Source organism: Gavia stellata, chromosome 3 (genome assembly GCF_030936135.1).
Source record: "Gavia stellata isolate bGavSte3 chromosome 3, bGavSte3.hap2, whole genome shotgun sequence".
Lineage (NCBI taxonomy): Eukaryota > Metazoa > Chordata > Aves > Gaviiformes > Gaviidae > Gavia > Gavia stellata.
Genome location: NC_082596.1, coordinates 90,599,961 through 90,616,521, shown reverse-complemented (window position 1 = coordinate 90,616,521; position 16,561 = coordinate 90,599,961). Strand labels below are relative to the sequence as shown.

Below are 16,561 nucleotides of genomic sequence, written 5' to 3'. Positions count from 1 at the left end.
TGCTTAGGCAGAAATACGGTTACAATTTCATAACTAGAAACAGAGTTGAACTACTAGCATTTATGTAAGATTGTAGAATAAATATCCTATAGCAGGGAGTCTAAGCAAAATAGTCTATTCCTTTCTGCATAGCCTGCGGTACAGAGTACTAGCAGTTTCACAGCTGCCATTTTAGAGACAGCTTCTTCTAGCCTAATTAGCATTTATGGATCTTCAAGCAGCAATTAAAAAAACTGCCTCTGTTTTATTGGTTTATAAATAATTCTAAGGCATGCTTTATTATTGTTTGTGGGACACCGGAGTGAAAAATGTGTACAGTTCAAATGCAAATATTGATCTAATTTCTTGCATTGTAAGATAATTAAGCTACAGAGAATATTTAAATAGATAAATAGTGAATCAGAACCTTCCTTTGGTGGGAAAAGACATGTTTATGATAATACTGTCCCCACTTTTAAAAGGTTGCTCCTAGGAATGCAATCTGCTTTCATATTTAGGAATGAATGTTAAAGAAATTGTGGTTTATAGCAGGAAAGGGGCTATTGTCACGTAATGGGAACCAAGTTACTACAGGCATAAGGGAATATTGCACACATAAAATGTAACCAGGACTGTTAGCCATATAAATTACTATAAAAAGGAAACTTTACTACCTTTCTCACAGTTATGATGCCAACTTGGTAATTAGGATCAGTGTTAATATCAAAGACATCCAGTCCATCTCCATCCACAAGGCTGTATTTCATCTCCGCGTTAATGCCTTCGTCCAGGTCTTTAGCAACCACGCGGCCCACAGTGGAGCTGATGGGAGCAGACTCCAGTACACTCATCTGATAATGCTCTGGCACAAGCAGCAAAGAGAGAGAGAGAGGGCAGCAAAAAACAAGCCGTGAAAAGGAACCAAAAACTGCACAGCAATATAAAGAGTAGATCAGGGCAGGTCGCAATACTGCATAACCTGCAGGGAATCCCTAGTACCTTTCCCGAAGCTGCAAGAGCAGTGTGATTTCCCTTAAAATTCACAGCTAGACTGAATTGCCTAGGAAAGTTTTATTTAGTTGTTTGTCATATCAACAGTCTTGTTCAACGGGTTCTTTTCAAAACAGCAATATACCTGAAAATGGGAACTTCAACTAGAAAAATAGGGCAATTAACACCAGTGCTGCTGCAGCCGTGATATAAAGCAGGATATGAAACAGATTTAATAGGACAGGCATCTTTTATTAGATCAGTTTGTACAGCAGGAATAAACACACAAGTTTTGAGCACCACAAATCCTTTCTTGAGTCCATATAAACTTCTTTTCCACCCTGAACAAGGCTCTTAGAGCTCAGACACTTGCTTGTTTCTTCCAAATTTACCAGTTACTCTATTAAAATATACTACCTCTCCCTACAAACCCTGCCTTGAGCACATTTGGTGCATCACTAGTTTGCTTAGCAGCAAGCCTGGGGAAGAAGAGAGCTGCTATTTTAAAAAACGTGTTTTAAAAATATAAATGTTGTATCTAAAATACTTCTCTGTCACCATACTTTAAGTTCAAACCTTCCATGCTGCACTCTCTCTGTTAACTCCACCAATTATTGAGCTTTACAAGGCAGAATAACACCAAGGGTGGGGTTTGATCTATTCTCATTTTTCTTAATCAAGATTTTGATATCAAACAGTTACAATTCATGCCACATTCAAAACAGGATTGGCAATGGTGCGTTCAACAAGTTGCTCTGACAGAAGAAGAAAAGTGGAAGTTGATGCTTCTTGCTTATCTTAGTGTGCTTTGATTTAGCAGTGCAACATGCAGAAACAGATGGAGAAGAAGAACAACAACAAAAAGAACTGCAGGAGTTTTAATTTCTCAGCTAGAGGAGAAAAATGGCAAAGCCAAAATGGCTTGAGACTGATCCACACTGCCAAAATAATCAGCTTTCTTTAAAAAAAAAAAAAAAAGTAGTAGGTAACTTGAAAGATTTAGTTCAATCAATCCTGAAAAGTTTCTTTCAATTTTTTAACAGTAATATAGAATTATGTAGGTAAATTTGCTCTAAAAGAATTTTAAAAAGAAAGAGCAAAATACTGCAAATCTTGCTTTGAGATTCACTTCTGTAAATACAAAGTAACATTTCTGATGAGTGGAGTTGCCTATTTTTGCATTCCATTGACATTACATATCTTAGTTATGTATCTTAGGGTTTAACTGTATATTTTTCAAGGTTTAGATGGACCTTTACTGGAGAGCAGCCTGTATGACAACTCACTCTACACTGGCAGCACAGCTGCCAGACGCTCCCCTGCAGCAGCCTGGCTGGAGTGTTGAATGAATTATTTTTCAACTTCCAGCACTGCCACATGTCCCTGATTTGACAGACATCCTTTTGGAGATAGGATGAAAAGAGAATCAGGGTAGCAATTAACAGCTAAAGGCAATGGCCATGAGAAGTCTGGGAACACAAAAGATCTCCTTCTTTCCTTTTTCTGTAAATTAATTTCCCACCCTTTAAAAAAAGTGTTGGTTTTGATGATTTTGGAGGTCAGAAACCTCTCCTGAAAGACAAGCTGGTGAATGCTCCATTCTGACATTTTCTGAAGGAAAGTTCCTTCTTCTATTTGAAATTCTGCCCATCTCCAATTGTCACTGTCCTGAGTTTGAAAATGGTTGTAATGAGAGCAGCAGCCGTGTAACTCAGCCACCCCTTTTGCCCGTCCTGACGCAGCGGGTACTCACTCTGTGGAAATCTGGGTGGATTGTCATTGACATCAGAGAGGGTGATGTTGACTGTGGTTGTTCCAGCTAATCCTCCCAGCTGTCCACCCATATCCTTGGCCTGGATAATCACTTCGTAATATTCTTTTGCTTCTCTGTCCATGTTCATCAGAGCTGTCCTAATTAAGCCTGAGATTGAAAGGGGAAAGGGGTTTCAGGAACAAAGAAATGGCAGTTAAAGGGTACACAAACCAGGTGGGGTGCTCTTGCTCCTGCATCATACTCCCTATGTCAAGAATGAGACCAGACTCTGCATTCAGTCTCACCTTTCCTGGTAGAGTAAAACTCACCCAAATAAAATCTAGGTTAACAGAAGGTGTGAATTTTAAAGAAGCCCAGTTAAAATGCATCAGCTGTGGGGCAGGCTGTCTGTTCAAAATTAAAATGTTGCCTTCCAGGGGAAGTGGAAAAGCATTTTGGGAACTGAGTGCACTACACTGAATTAAGGCCCTGCTTAGGCCAAAAGGTGGAAGTGATGTGGTTAGTAAAAAGATCTATCAAGATGAGTTTTCCGGAGTGTCACTACACACGCAGTCCTGGAGGCAACTTGACGTAAACCCACGGGCTTTGCTCGGGTCCTTGGGGACCCGCGCTGGGGGCTACGAGAGCAGAATTTGGGGAGATACCGCTGGCTCGGGCAGGTTGCTCCCGCAGCGGGGAGGGGCGGCGGGAGGTGGTCAGCCTGCTCCCTCCCCCCCCCCGCAGAGCGTCCCCTTCCTTCGGTTACACTACTGCGGGAGGACATGAGGTGGCAGCAGCACTTCTCTCACGGAGGCCGCGAGCAGCCGGCCCGGCCAGCGCTGCCGGTGCCGGCGGGGGAAGCGGCTCCCGCCGCTGCCCGCGCCCGCAGCCCCCGGCCTCTGCCTGCGGCACAGACCTCGCCTCACCCGAGCCTGTCGGGTGTCGGGGTTTGGGCGCTCCTCTTCCTCCTTCCTGGGGCGTCAGGTCGGTTGGCGAACGCACTCCTTCTCACCCTGCTGCCCCCACTGAATCCTGCCCTTCGGCAGGTCTGTCTGCCAGGACGGAGGTGTTTCAGGGCTGTCAAACCTCCAGTCCTCCCCGTGCGACCCACTGCTCACGCCTTCACCACCTCCTTGCCCGCAGAGTGCCGGCGCCTTTCTCCTTTGCAACACGACCGCTCGACGGGCTGCTCAGCCGCCCCAGGGTCCCTGAGCAGGAGAGGAGCAGTGGCTGGTGATGCAGCCCGGGGGATGCACTGCCAGGGGACACTTTCTAGGCACCGACGGCCCTTGCTAGACATGCGCTGTGACACATTTGGGGTGCACCCCTGTGCGGGGGCAAATACGTGTCAGCCCCAGGCACCATCCCAGTTGCATGGCTCAACATGCAGTACTTGCACGTCAGGACACTATTAACTTGAGTGATCTGCATTTAGTCTTTTTTAGCAGAAAGACAATGTATGGGTTTAATAAAAAAGCAGTAAAAAGATATTGCATTGGCAATTATCACTGTATGTAGAAGGGAAGAAATAGTGACCAGTACTGAACAATTCACAGTGCGTTATTTTAATCTTGCTACATGGAGTCCTTAAGAGTCTCATCCTGCAAAGTTGAGTGACTCCCATGAAGTGCTGTGGCTGCTCAACTCCCATGGATATAAATAAGATATGAAAATGCTTAGCATTTTGGGAAGTATTTTCTCCATACACAAATACTTTGTAGGGAATTTCCACTCTTGGCTTGTCCTTAATACAGAACAGGCTAGATCTGAAAAAAGACATCAGTGCCTAAAAGCCAGGCTCTGCCTTGCCTGTGTTTGGGGCCTCTGGTCCTTAGAGGAGGGCCAGTCCAGGATACCAGGACTCAGAGCCAGGTCGGGATTCATGCTCCTCCAAATGGGACCCAGAGGAGCAGCCATGCTGAGCAGGGAGCCTCTGATGCTGCTGCACGCACCTGGTCAGCAAGGAAATGCTGAGGACGGTGGCGAACCTTAAAATATTCCTTAGGGCTACGGGAAAGGCTCAGATCCTCAGATCTTCCACAATAAAGGTGCTGGTATCATTTCTTTCACCAAACTGAGTGAGGTTCTCTCTCTTAAAAAAAGTAGTAAAGAGCAGTGGTGATGTCCTTCTTTTCTGTAACAGCCAGATGGTTTCTTGGGAAGTGGGAGACTCCGGGGCCTTTGCCTACTCTGCCTGAAGGGATTTAAATCCACGTTTTTTGGTTTTTTTTTTTACCTTCTAGGGGAATACGATCATGGACAGGCTGTGAGAGTATTCTGGAAAAAGGGAGGAGGAGGCTCTCAGCTTTCCTTTGAAGTTGTGCCTTCACATATACATTCGTTCAACATCTGTGAGGCCAGTGACAGAACAAGAATAGGAGCACGCTTGTGGAAAAAAGAGGTTGTCTCAGGAGGTGAAGGATAAGGACCCCGAATGCTTCTAGCAGAGGAGTGTATTGAAATGGGTTGCCCACTATTGGGTGCTTTGATCCCTACCCATCAATATAAAGGAGCTGGTGATGGTTTATGCTTTAGCTCTGTTTTAGAAGAACGTGAGAGCTGCAGTTGCGTTTTATGGGTTACCGAGACCTGCAGGTGGGTTTGCACTGGGGTGGCCGGTTAGATTCCTCTGCCTGTGATGGGGAAACCGTTTCTGGCTCACAACTGGGTTTAGCCTGAACGGGTGCCCTGTTGCCCACTTGTGAAGGCTGAGACTGCTCTGGACACGTGCAGAGATGCAGGTCGAAGTGACTGGGAAATCAATAAGCGGAGAAAAAGACCTTTTCTGTGTTAAATACCAAACAAGTACATGATTTTGAACTTAAGGGCCTATCTTCTAAGTTGCGCTCTAGCTGTTAAAAATGTACTGGATCTCACCCTGAACTGCTGCTTTGCTTTCTTAGGAATCATTCAGGACTTAGCAAATCTATGATTATGCCCTTATTTGTCTGCAGCTGATAACCTGATTACAAAATGAACATTACTCTTTTATTTATATTGTAAAGAGCTGAGGAAATAACATGCCACATACAAGTTTGTCTTTGGCTAGAGCACCTACTCCATGAACTGCTAACTTCCAGAAGTAGATTATGCAGTGTTTTTTCTATTTTGTGGCCTAAGGCTCAGCAGTGACTATCATCTCATGAATTTCTGACCTTAGCACTACAGATGCCCTTTAGAAACTGTCAAAACCTGTCAGATTCCTCTTTTGGATATAAACCTTGAATATACACAGAAAAAGAGAGAGAAAGCAAGCAAAACAGAGAGAGTGTCCTGTAGATAAATTGAAGGTTATTAACAAGAACACCCTTAGGTAAAACTACTCCAGATAACTGCATCCTTTAGCCTGCACTTCCCAGCCCTGGTTGGTTCATACATTCCTTTTTTCCCACTAAGCCTTGTTACAAACTCGATCTGCTGAAGACATTTTTGCAATGATAGAAGCCAAGAAGAGCGTTTACAGCACCAAACCCACCCAGCTCCCCAGCTGCAGAATATGGTCATTCAGATGAACACATCGCTGCAGAAAGCACGTCCTTCTTCTGGAGCTCATTACCACAGCCTTGCTTTAACCCTCGCACAGTGCTGCTCTATCTTGGCTCCAAGCCATAGAAATATGTTTCTCTGACCACAGCCGTGATGCACTGCCTTTTCTTTCTGCTTGAAACTTTTTTAGTTTTCACACTGCCTCATTCCCTGATGAAATAACATACCTGTCCGAGAGTCCACAGAGAAATATGGTTGTCCTTGGAGAATACTGTACACTACTCTTGCACTGTTCCCATAGGTTGGGTCATCAGCATCTGTCGCTGTCACCTGGATAACAGAGGTGCCTGACAAAAAAACCCATCAGGTAAGACCTTGTGGGATAAAGAGCTGGCATGAAAAGTACACAGTTCAAAATAAATTGAAATGCCTAACAAGAGCTTTCCCACACCGAACATCTTCATTTGATGCTCATAGTGCTTGTACTTATTGCTCATACTTGTATCTCATTAGCGCTAGAGGAATTAATAGGCATAAATTCATCATGCATCTATGAGAAGATATAAAAGAGCAAGTGCTCTATGGACCACAGTTACAGAATTGCTGATCTAACAGTACTTTGTTATGGTTTGCAGAGAGCTGGTAGTTATATACTGCTTGCTTCTTTTCCCCTTTTCTTGATTTTAAATGTTATTTAAAGGCAACTCAAATAAGATCTATAGCTACGCTGACATAAATCACGAACTGCTGCAGCAGGCCTGTGGATGCTGTGTGTTGACTAAGGGATGGAAATTGTACACAAATAGTGAGCGTGAAGGGATGTATCTCTGAGATAATCTTTCTGTGGATTGCAGTTTACATTGCATGGCCTAGAGATTATACCCTGCTGAAGTGCCTTTTGGAACCCGCACAGATGCACATATATTTCTTTTCTTCAATTGGTTTTCAAGGTCTGCTTCCTCTGGAGCTAATAATGGCTTGCAGGTGATGTAATTTATCAAGAACAAGGAGAAGGTAAGGCATAACTGTTTGAAATATATGTGAGTTTTGACACCTTAAAATGTCAGACAATGCCTTTATGAATGTATCTAACCTTCTACGTAATGTTTTGTGTTAGAAGCAAATCCAGTGTTACTAGATATGCACTGGAAAATAAATCCAAATTCAAGCTAACCGTTACCATTAAGAAACGTTATTTGTGAATGGCACTTTTGTATTTGATGCTTGTCTCTAGCTTTATGTCAACATAATATTGAAGAATGAGAAGTCTGAAGCTTATCTGTAACTTCAGCACGTATGATTTATATGGTATTATCTCTGTAATGACGTCACGGACCCAAAAAACAATAAGCATCTCCAAAAGAAAGGAAAAAAGTCCAGAAAAATAGTGTTTTATGTGACTATTGCATTTGTTATATGGAAATGGTTTCTCCTGACTTGTGTAGGTAGGAAGGCTGCTGTTTGTGTTCTGACTGCATTGCCATAACAGGACTGTCTTTGACATGATCCCAGTCTCTAAAAGTGGAGAGCAAATGGTACCAGAACTTTGGGATCCACTGAACTGTGTTTAGTGCAGGCTTACATGGATTAAAAGAAGCAAAGCTGCTAAGAATTGTTGTCATGGCTCCATGATTTCAAGGGCTCCTGTACAGTATTTCAGCTCTCAGTATGAACTAGAATAGGTTCCTAAAATTGTGTTATTTTCTGGATGGTAATGGATGTCTGATGGCCATTACTGTTGCTACCATCTGATGGCGGGGGAGAAGGGGCACTATGTTACTGCAAGTTATCTGAGGATGGCATGTTCAAATTACACCTCTTTTCAGCTCTCCTGCTTCCTTTGGCATGTTTTCTTTCAGAGGGCCCAGCTGACGGTGGTGCAAAGCCTCCTATCCCTCTTCTGCAGCAGTCAGGCACCCTGGGGAAGCTCTCCTGCCCTGCAGCTCCTGCGCAAGAGGCAAAAGCTGAGTCCAAGGAGTCAGGGAATTTATGTTTTAGTGACCATCTCCAATTTGCTTATAGGGGGGAGAGGCTCCACAAAATCTGCCTTACCCACAGGTGACATTTCTGGAACAGAGGCTACGTAAGGTCCATCCAGGAACTTGGGTTCATTGTCATTGATGTCTTGGATTTTGATGATGAACTCTGACTCCGGTTCCATCGGCCGGCCTGTTCGCCTGTCCAGAGCCTGTGCCCTCAGGGTGTACTGCGACCTTTCTTCCCGGTCCAGTCGCTGAATGGCATGAATGTCCCCTGTGGTATCATCAATTGTAAACACAACGCCAGCTCCCTCTCCCGAGAGGATGTATTTGATTGAACCATCACCCCTGTCCATGTCAGAGTGGAGCTGTGGAAAGGAACAGGGTTCAATTAGACCACGAGCTGGGCAAGCAGCTGCTGAAAAACACTAAGCATGTAAGCATCCTGAGCTTTTGGTCTCACTGTTGGGACTCACAAGCTGCTTTTAATGAACTTGTTCTGCTGAAAGAGGCAAATACTCAGTAAAGTCTGTATCGCAGAGTTGCAATTAAAAACCCTCTCCTGTCTTCCCATTCCTGCACCCACAGCTGTCCCAGAAGAAAAGGCAGAGACACCCAAACAGGAACAGGCTCTGTGCCTTTTTGAAATCTCACTCAACACAATAATTATCTTTTGCCTGGTTGCAATGGCTGTTGAGAAGGACTCACTGCTAGGCTTGGGATAAGGTGAGGTCAGCAAAGCAACAGACTGTGCTTGCTTACGTGGCTTAAGAAGAGTCAGATATTCCAGGGGCAGCATAATGTTGGGGCAGATAAGGCAAATCTGTTTGCCATCAAGGGGAAAGCAGGATGGGAGAGCTACTCAGTAACTGCTATGATTCAGAAATATTTTAATTTTTTTTTCCATGAAAATTTTAGCAGTAAAAATTAGGCTGGATCCTTACATCTTCAGGAAAAAATTATTGTCGAACAGTAGGTAAGGTAAGCAGCGAGGAACATTTGATTGTGTCCATGGCAGGCTATAGAGATGAAGAGGCATCCCAGATTTTCTACGGAATTAGCAAACAGATTTATTGCATGACTGCTAATTAGTTCTGAGCAGCCACAGATAGCTGTGAATGCAACAGAACAGAAGAAAAGTAAATGCAGTGCTAATTATAATCCAAAACAGAGAAACAAATCATCCTGGGGACTACCATTCTGTTAAACACTTGGTTCCCATGAAATACTGGAATGACTATCAAAAGACAAACAAATCACTTAATTTCACTCATGCTATGAAGTTGCTTAACAGTATGCTCACACTTCCATGCTTTTGAGGAATAGAGCATAAAGACCAATGCCCAGAGCTGGTATTGGTTCGGTCCCAAAAGACAGGTAGGCAATAGACTTGAGGTGCAATAATCAAAATGGGATTTTCAAGAATGGCTCAGGTCTGAATACCATTTTCCAGTGTGATTATCATTTTGAGAGATGAATAAAGAATAGATAAAAAAAAGTGGTGAAAGTGGGCTGGATTCAGTTAAGGACATTTTAAAATGCATGTATGAGCTAATTATCTCAAGAAATATGGTCAGAATTAAGTGTATGTTTAATGCTTTGGTGAGCTCAAAGGACATATGGGAATAATTGTGGAGGATGGGGCCAAACATAGGTAAATATTTGTACTGGAGAGAAAAATTTTGGAATAATAAACTGACTATACAAACACAGGATTGGTAGGATTTGAAGAAAGAATCCAAATAGAAATGGATAATTAGTGTGGAAAAGCAGAAGTCAAACTTGATGCATTTGATTACAGGCTATTCGCTCAAGAAAGAAAGAAGAAATCTCATCTCTGAGCTATTTAAAACCACACTGAATATGATACAATAACTTGTCACATAGGAAAAAGTTTTATAGGGACATGGACAAATTGGCTTATCTGACCTAAACATTTCTAATGCCAGTGGACCAGCTCTTCAGCTGTTTTAGGGCACATGGGCCCACCAACTTGGGAGCTGAAAGACTATTTCCCCCAGTGAAGGGTTTGGTTGGAAGACACTCATTCTCTGAAGGTTGTTTTCCTTACTAGCTTCTCAGAGTGCAGCAGATGACCTACACAAAACTTGGGCCTAGTCCTGATTTTAGGGTAAGACTGATTTCAGATGAGGTGGGATCTATATGGTTTTCTATGGCACATCCCACCCTGCAGACAGGTCTGTATGTAGGTGGCCCATCGACTCTTAATGACTGCTGGGACAATGACTGTTAATGGTAGACATCCATCTGCCACAGCAGCACTGCAAAGTGGCTGCAAGAGCTAAAGGTGCAGATTGTGACAACTACTGTGTCAGGTCATTGATATTTATTTTCATTGTTTTGCCACTGGTCTCTGCAGTGGCTACTGCATCTGAGAGACGTCAGTCCTTCGGAGGAATGCTGGCAACTGTCAGGTGATGTATCAGCTAAATGGAGGAAGAACAAGCCCAGAAAAATTTGGCAGTGGCAAACAGTTAAATTTAGATGACTGCCATGTGTGTTAATTCACATGCAGGCACCAGGACTGCAAACTGGCATATCTTCAGGAAACACCATCTTGTGATTAATTTAAAAAAAGACAGGGGTTGTCATTATTTACCCTAAAGACTCGTAACTCAGAGATTATCACAGTAGGAGCTAGTAAACAGGATGCTTCCAGAAGGAGGACACTATTATAGCTTTTTGAATTGGTTCAGAACTGGTAAGCTACAGCTTGGGCATTTGTTTTAGTGCATCAGTGAGAGAATGCAGCTGCTGAGACAGATACAGATGCTAGACCTGACTGGGGAATTAGAGCTGGGCCTGATGGGAGAAAATGTGTTTTGGAACATCAACAAGTCCTCATTAAATATGAAAAAGGAAAGAAAAAGAAAGAAATTGTCAAATTCAAAGTCAAAGAAAAGGCAAAGAAAAAAAATTATAAAAGAAAGAGGCGAAGGTAAAGAAAATCAAAAATGAAAATGAAAAAAGAAAAAGAGAAAAAGAAAAGGAAAAGGAAAAGGAAAAGGAAAAGGAAAAGGAAAAGGAAAAGGAAAAGGAAAAAGAAAGAGAAAAAGAAAAAGGAAAAAGAAAAAGAAAAAGAAAAAGAAACAGAAAAAGAGAAAAAGAAAAAGAAAAAGAAAAAGGAAAAGGAAAAGGAAAAGGAAAAGGAAAAGGAAAAGGAAAAGGAAAAGGAAAAGGAAAAAGGAAAAGAAAAAAGGAAAAGAAAAAGGAAAAAGGAAAAGAAAAAGAAAAAAGAAAAAGAAAAAATGAAAGAAAAAGAAAAAGAAAAAGAAACAGAAAAAGAGAAAAAGAAAAAGGAAAAAAAAAAAGAAAAAGAAAAAGAAAAAGAAAAAGAAAAGGAAAAAGAAAAAGAAAAAGAAAAAGAAAAGGAAAAAGAAAGAGAAAAAGAAAAAGGAAAAAGAAAAAGAAAAAGAAAAAGAAAAAGAAAAAGAAAAAGAAAAAGAAAAAGAAAAAGAAAAAGAAAAAAAAATAAAAATAAAAATAAAAAGAAAAAGAAAAAAGAAAAAGAAAAAGGAAAAGGAAAAGGAAAAAGGAAAAGAAAAAAGGAAAAAGGAAAAGAAAAAGAAAAAAGAAAAAGAAAAAATGAAAGAAGAAAGCATCTTTTAAAATAGCAGAAGGTGTTCTGGAAAGTTCAAAAGACTTAGAAGAAGATACTGAATCAAACTCATGGGTTAAATTACACCTTCTGTCCAAAGCCCCATTTGGAATGAATGCAGTTGTGTAGGGAGCAAACAAGGAATGAACATGGCACAGTAATAAGAATTTGGGAGTACAAGAGGATCTCTGTCTAACTGTAGTTTGTTAAAAGCATTGGGTCTCAACCAAGGCTAGGCAGTAAGTAATGCTAGCAGCACTTTTGCCACTTCTTGTATAACCTGCTTTTTCTAGACAAAGCAAAAAAGAGCATAAAAGACTTAATACTTCCAGACTGCAATAAATCTGGAAGAATTTGGTGTCTGAAGGGACTGGAGCTCATACCATTGCAATGACAAACCCAGTATCAGAATGCAGCAGTTTGGGGTGTATGTAGAAGTCACTGTGTTGGAAAGGTGATCCAGATTTCAATTAGCTTTGTTTTATGGGTGGTGCCATAAACTGTGCTGCCATGTGGCTGACACGGCAGTAGAAGGAATTAATTTGTACTTTCTCCTCCATATTAAAGAATGGACTATAGGAGGAATGAAGCCGATAACTTCTGAGAAATTGTTAACCATGTCAACCTGGGTTGCTTCTTTTGATGAGGATAGTACAGAAGATTAAGAGGGCTATATCTGCATCTGAACGACACACTGCCAGCAAAGGGCATGTGGAAAAGAGTGGTGCTGCTGGGGGCATCTCAGGGAAGGACTCGCACAGCTCTGCTAACCGGGCTGTGACTCCATCCTTGACATGCTCTCCTTTCTCTACCTCCAGGGAGGTAGCACCTGCAGGGGATTTTTGTGAGGATGTGTGAGTGAGTTTCGTTGATCTGCAGTGATAGTTTGTAGAAAGGATGCATTTTATTCACTCATTCAGCTGCTGCGCTTCAAATGCCTCTTTCCTTTGAAACAGGGTTAGGGGGTCTCCAACATGGCAAAGTGGTGAGTCTGTCATGATCTTACAGGTCTTTTCCAACCTTAGTGATTCTGTGATTCTGTCCCCAGTTCAATTACTGACGCAGTTTAGGCTGCTGGATGAATGTGGAAAACACCTGCCACAGCAAACATGGGAGCTTTGGTTTCCCTAATTCATCCTATTAGCCAATAACGGCTACCTCTAGGAAAGTTGAAGCCTCGTATTTATCTGTGACAGGACCAGTAACCCTCTGAAGCTAAAATACTTTAAATTAGGATCATGAGCACTGGAGAAAAGCAAAAATTGTACTGACTTCGCTTCAGGAAGCTTCTTTTCATTTTCCTGTCCAGAAGATATTTTGCCTCTTGCCTTACAGTTACGTAGGAAAGTACATTTTTCATAGCAGCCTTGAAAATCATACTAGGCAAGCCTGGTTCAAGTCAAGGTGCTTTTTAGGTTGCTTGAGTCATCCATAGCTAGCCAGAAAGAGCTGTACAAGAGCATCAGAAAAGCCCCTCTCTTATGGGAAGCCTTTAGAGTATGAAGTAAATACAACTAGATCTATGCTTTGCGCTCTTTCTCCTTCTGACACGGGCTTGGAGAAAGGAGATGGATAAAAGCAAGGCCTGGCTAGCAGGATGTTTCAGGGTGTCACGGGTGGTATCAGTTAGAAGAGGCTCTGCCTGGCCAGGCATGTGGGACCCAGGGCTGTTCGGAGGGCTGGTGCTATCAGTGAGCAGGAGGCTGGGAGTCCTTATGCACCTCCGCCCCGCTCCGCCAAGCCCTTCCAGAGCTATTTCTGAGTCAGCCTGGGGTCACTCGGGCTGAAAAATTTCTGTCCTGCCAGAACAATTAATTCAGCCCACAGCCTATCCCCTGCTGACCCCTTTCCTAAGGATCCCTAAGACACCGGCAGCACGAACGCAGGCGGGGCGAAGGATCGTGGTGGGCTGCAGCTTCTGAGAGCCTGTGCCTTTGGCTCTGTGAGACGAGGGGAAGCCTTTCCCTCGTGGCAGCTCCCACTGCATTCATCCCACTGCTTGGCTGGCTGCTCTGCACCCAGTTCAGGGAAGGGAGGAGATGAAATGTTTGACCCCCAGAGACCCATTTTGGCAGCAGTTTCCTGGTGTCTGGTCTGCGCGGAGCAGTGCAGAGCTAGGTGGCCTTCAGAGCGATCCAGCCACGTCAGCAGTGCGTGGGGCTAATTTGCCCTGTTAACTGTGGGAGCTAATTAGCCCTTGCACACCCCTATGCTATCACAGCCGTGGCGTAGGCAGTCCGGGAGAGAGCTCATTCATGGCAGCTTGGGCCTTTGTGTGGTGGACACAGACCATGAAGAGTCATCTCTGCTTTCCCCTGTTCAGCGGAGCTCAAGAGCACTGCTGACTGCACCAAGTTTTTGCGCTCCTAATGACACAATCAAGTCTAAAACAAAGAGGAGTCAGTGGCTTCCAGTACTTGTTTTAGCTGAAATTCAGCTCACAGTGCAAGTCTGGAGTCATTTCAGATGAAACCAAGTATGTGAAATAGTATGTCTGGCTCTTGTTCCAAAGCTGGGAATTGCATGAAACCAAATATTAATTTCTTTAATCAATAGAGATATCAAGAGCTGAAAAGCTAGGTGCAGAGATGAATGAAGACTAATGAGGTGTCATTTGGCAGCAATCACTAGCAATGCCATTGCTGTGGGAGGAAGGAGAGCAAATCTTGCTGTCAGTCACACAGGGATAAATCAGGAGGAGGTCTTTTGAAGCCTGTGGATTCATTTTGATTTATACTGGTGTGACTGAGGGCACAGTTTAGCTCTATGGGGTTGTAGAATGATAAATACAAGTCCAAAATGGGCCTCTGGATATGTGATTCTTTTTTTTTTTTCTTTCTGCAGATGGATAGCTTGGAAGGAAAGAAGGAGCCTTGATCACATAAAAATAAGCAATGAAATCTGAAGGAATTGTTTTCTGACATCCTTTCTTAGTTCTTAATTTTTCATATCTACCTATATGTAGTCTGCACTTATCATAGCAGTATCTGATATTCTAGGCATGTAAAATCTTAATTGTATTGTTCAAACATTTAAGCACACTAACTCCTCTCCTCCCCACTTTTTCCAGATTTGTCACTTTGGTGTAGACTAGAAGCAAACTTGGTGTTGACCATAACCCGTTGAATAACAAGGTCAATACTTTAAGCAGTTCAGATTCTTTAAAAACAGTCAGAAAACCGAAAAAGGAGGCCGGTTATAGTGAGGCAGATTGTGATGGCAGACATCACTGGTCTGATTTCCATCAGCTTGTTCCTCAAGGAGCTACGGAAAAGTGAATGCAAAATACTACCAAGTAGATGGGGTGGGCTTAGGGATCCATTTTACACTTATCTGTACTCATATGTAGGTTCTTGGGGTATAAGGGATCCAAAAATAGGACCCTTCATGGTTGGAGCTGTCCCTTTACCCTTCTAGATCTGGAGCAACTTCTCTGTAGTCCACAGAATTAACCTGAGTCAAGCTGTGGTAAGCAAGAAGATACTCTGACCCTACAGATTTGCAGAAAACAAACAAGGAAATGTCAGTTTTCAAGAGAAACTGGCTATTTAATCTGATTGTGAATTTCAGCTTCCAGCTGACTTGATTACAGACAGAAGCATGATCACAAACTCTTCCTTTCTTTCCTAATCCTCATATGTCAAGATATAACCTTGCTTTGCCTTGATATTGTAGGAGTCCCTAGAAAGATCACAGCAGATTTTCTAACAGTACCTCAATTACAGATGATGGTTGGTGCAGCAGGTCTCTTTGAAATGGGCAAATATATTGACAGCCCCTTGAAACAGAAATTCTTCCCAAATGAAAGTGACACTGGTCAAAAGCTCTTGGGAGCAGAAGTGAAATTAATGTGGATAAATTCATTGCCAGAAAGAAGGTAAACACACTTAGGGAAAATTCCTGTGTTTCACCATGATCCGCAGATACGCAGACATATAGACTCTGCCAGATATCCTCCTGGTGCAGGTCTTACCTTCCCGACGTAGAGAGGGTCAGTTCCCGTGTACTCCTCCAGAACGAAGAACTGGTTCCACACCCAGCTCCGCTTCATACGCTGATGTAGCTTCTCTGACAGGTTGTCTTCTTGCCCTTCAGTGAGGGGCCTGGCACTTCCTGACAGCACAGTTGTAGTAAGATCCATCAGTCCCCAAAAATACAAGGAGACGCCAAGTCCAAGCAAGTTCTTTGCATTGCTCATTCTACCTGAAGTCCACATCCGTATACTAGGGCTGACTTAAAAGTCAAAACACAGTGTCTTAGGTCCCTTGAGAAGAAAGTAGGCCCTGTGTGTAGTCCTTTGAAACATCCAAGAGAGATTCTGGTTCTGAGAATGGCAGTCTCCTGTAAAGTTAAAGGAAATTCATAGGAGGATGTTTTTTTCTCCAAGGTAAAAGAGTTTCCGCAATAGGCAAATATGCTATAAAATATCTAATCTTCTATATAAAAATATAAAATCAGGATGTACACCTTCTGAAACTAGGAATACTATTACCATATAAGCTGCAGAACTGGAGCCTTAGATACAAGAATCGTCAGGGTTTAGTCAATAAGTAAGAGTTCTCGACTTTGCTAACTTAGCTGTAGTGTTGCTTCATGGTATTGATTGGCATGAGTTAAGTACATACTCTTTAGAAATATTTATGACCAGAATTCCTTAGAGAATATTTAAAAACAGTTCACTCTGGAAAATTGTAATAGCTGGTGAACACTTTTTGGCAACTGTCCTTCTCTTTCTGTTTGGAATCTATGTCATTG

At 42.6% G+C, this 16,561-nt stretch overlaps 1 protein-coding gene across 1 annotated transcript in view; it reads right to left on the bottom strand.

The window, feature by feature from the left end:
* Positions 1 to 16,022, bottom strand: part of CDH20 (cadherin 20) — a 37,512-nt gene extending 21,490 nt beyond the window's left edge. The window contains exons 1-5 of the mRNA XM_059815705.1: positions 15,780 to 16,022; positions 8,261 to 8,555; positions 6,436 to 6,555; positions 2,723 to 2,890; positions 654 to 841 (exon numbers count right to left, since the gene is read on the bottom strand). Coding sequence (XP_059671688.1) covers positions 654 to 841; positions 2,723 to 2,890; positions 6,436 to 6,555; positions 8,261 to 8,555; positions 15,780 to 16,022 — 1,014 coding nt within the window. The remainder of the gene's footprint in view (positions 1 to 653; positions 842 to 2,722; positions 2,891 to 6,435; positions 6,556 to 8,260; positions 8,556 to 15,779) is intronic.
* Between the last annotated feature and the right edge of the window lie 539 nt (positions 16,023 to 16,561).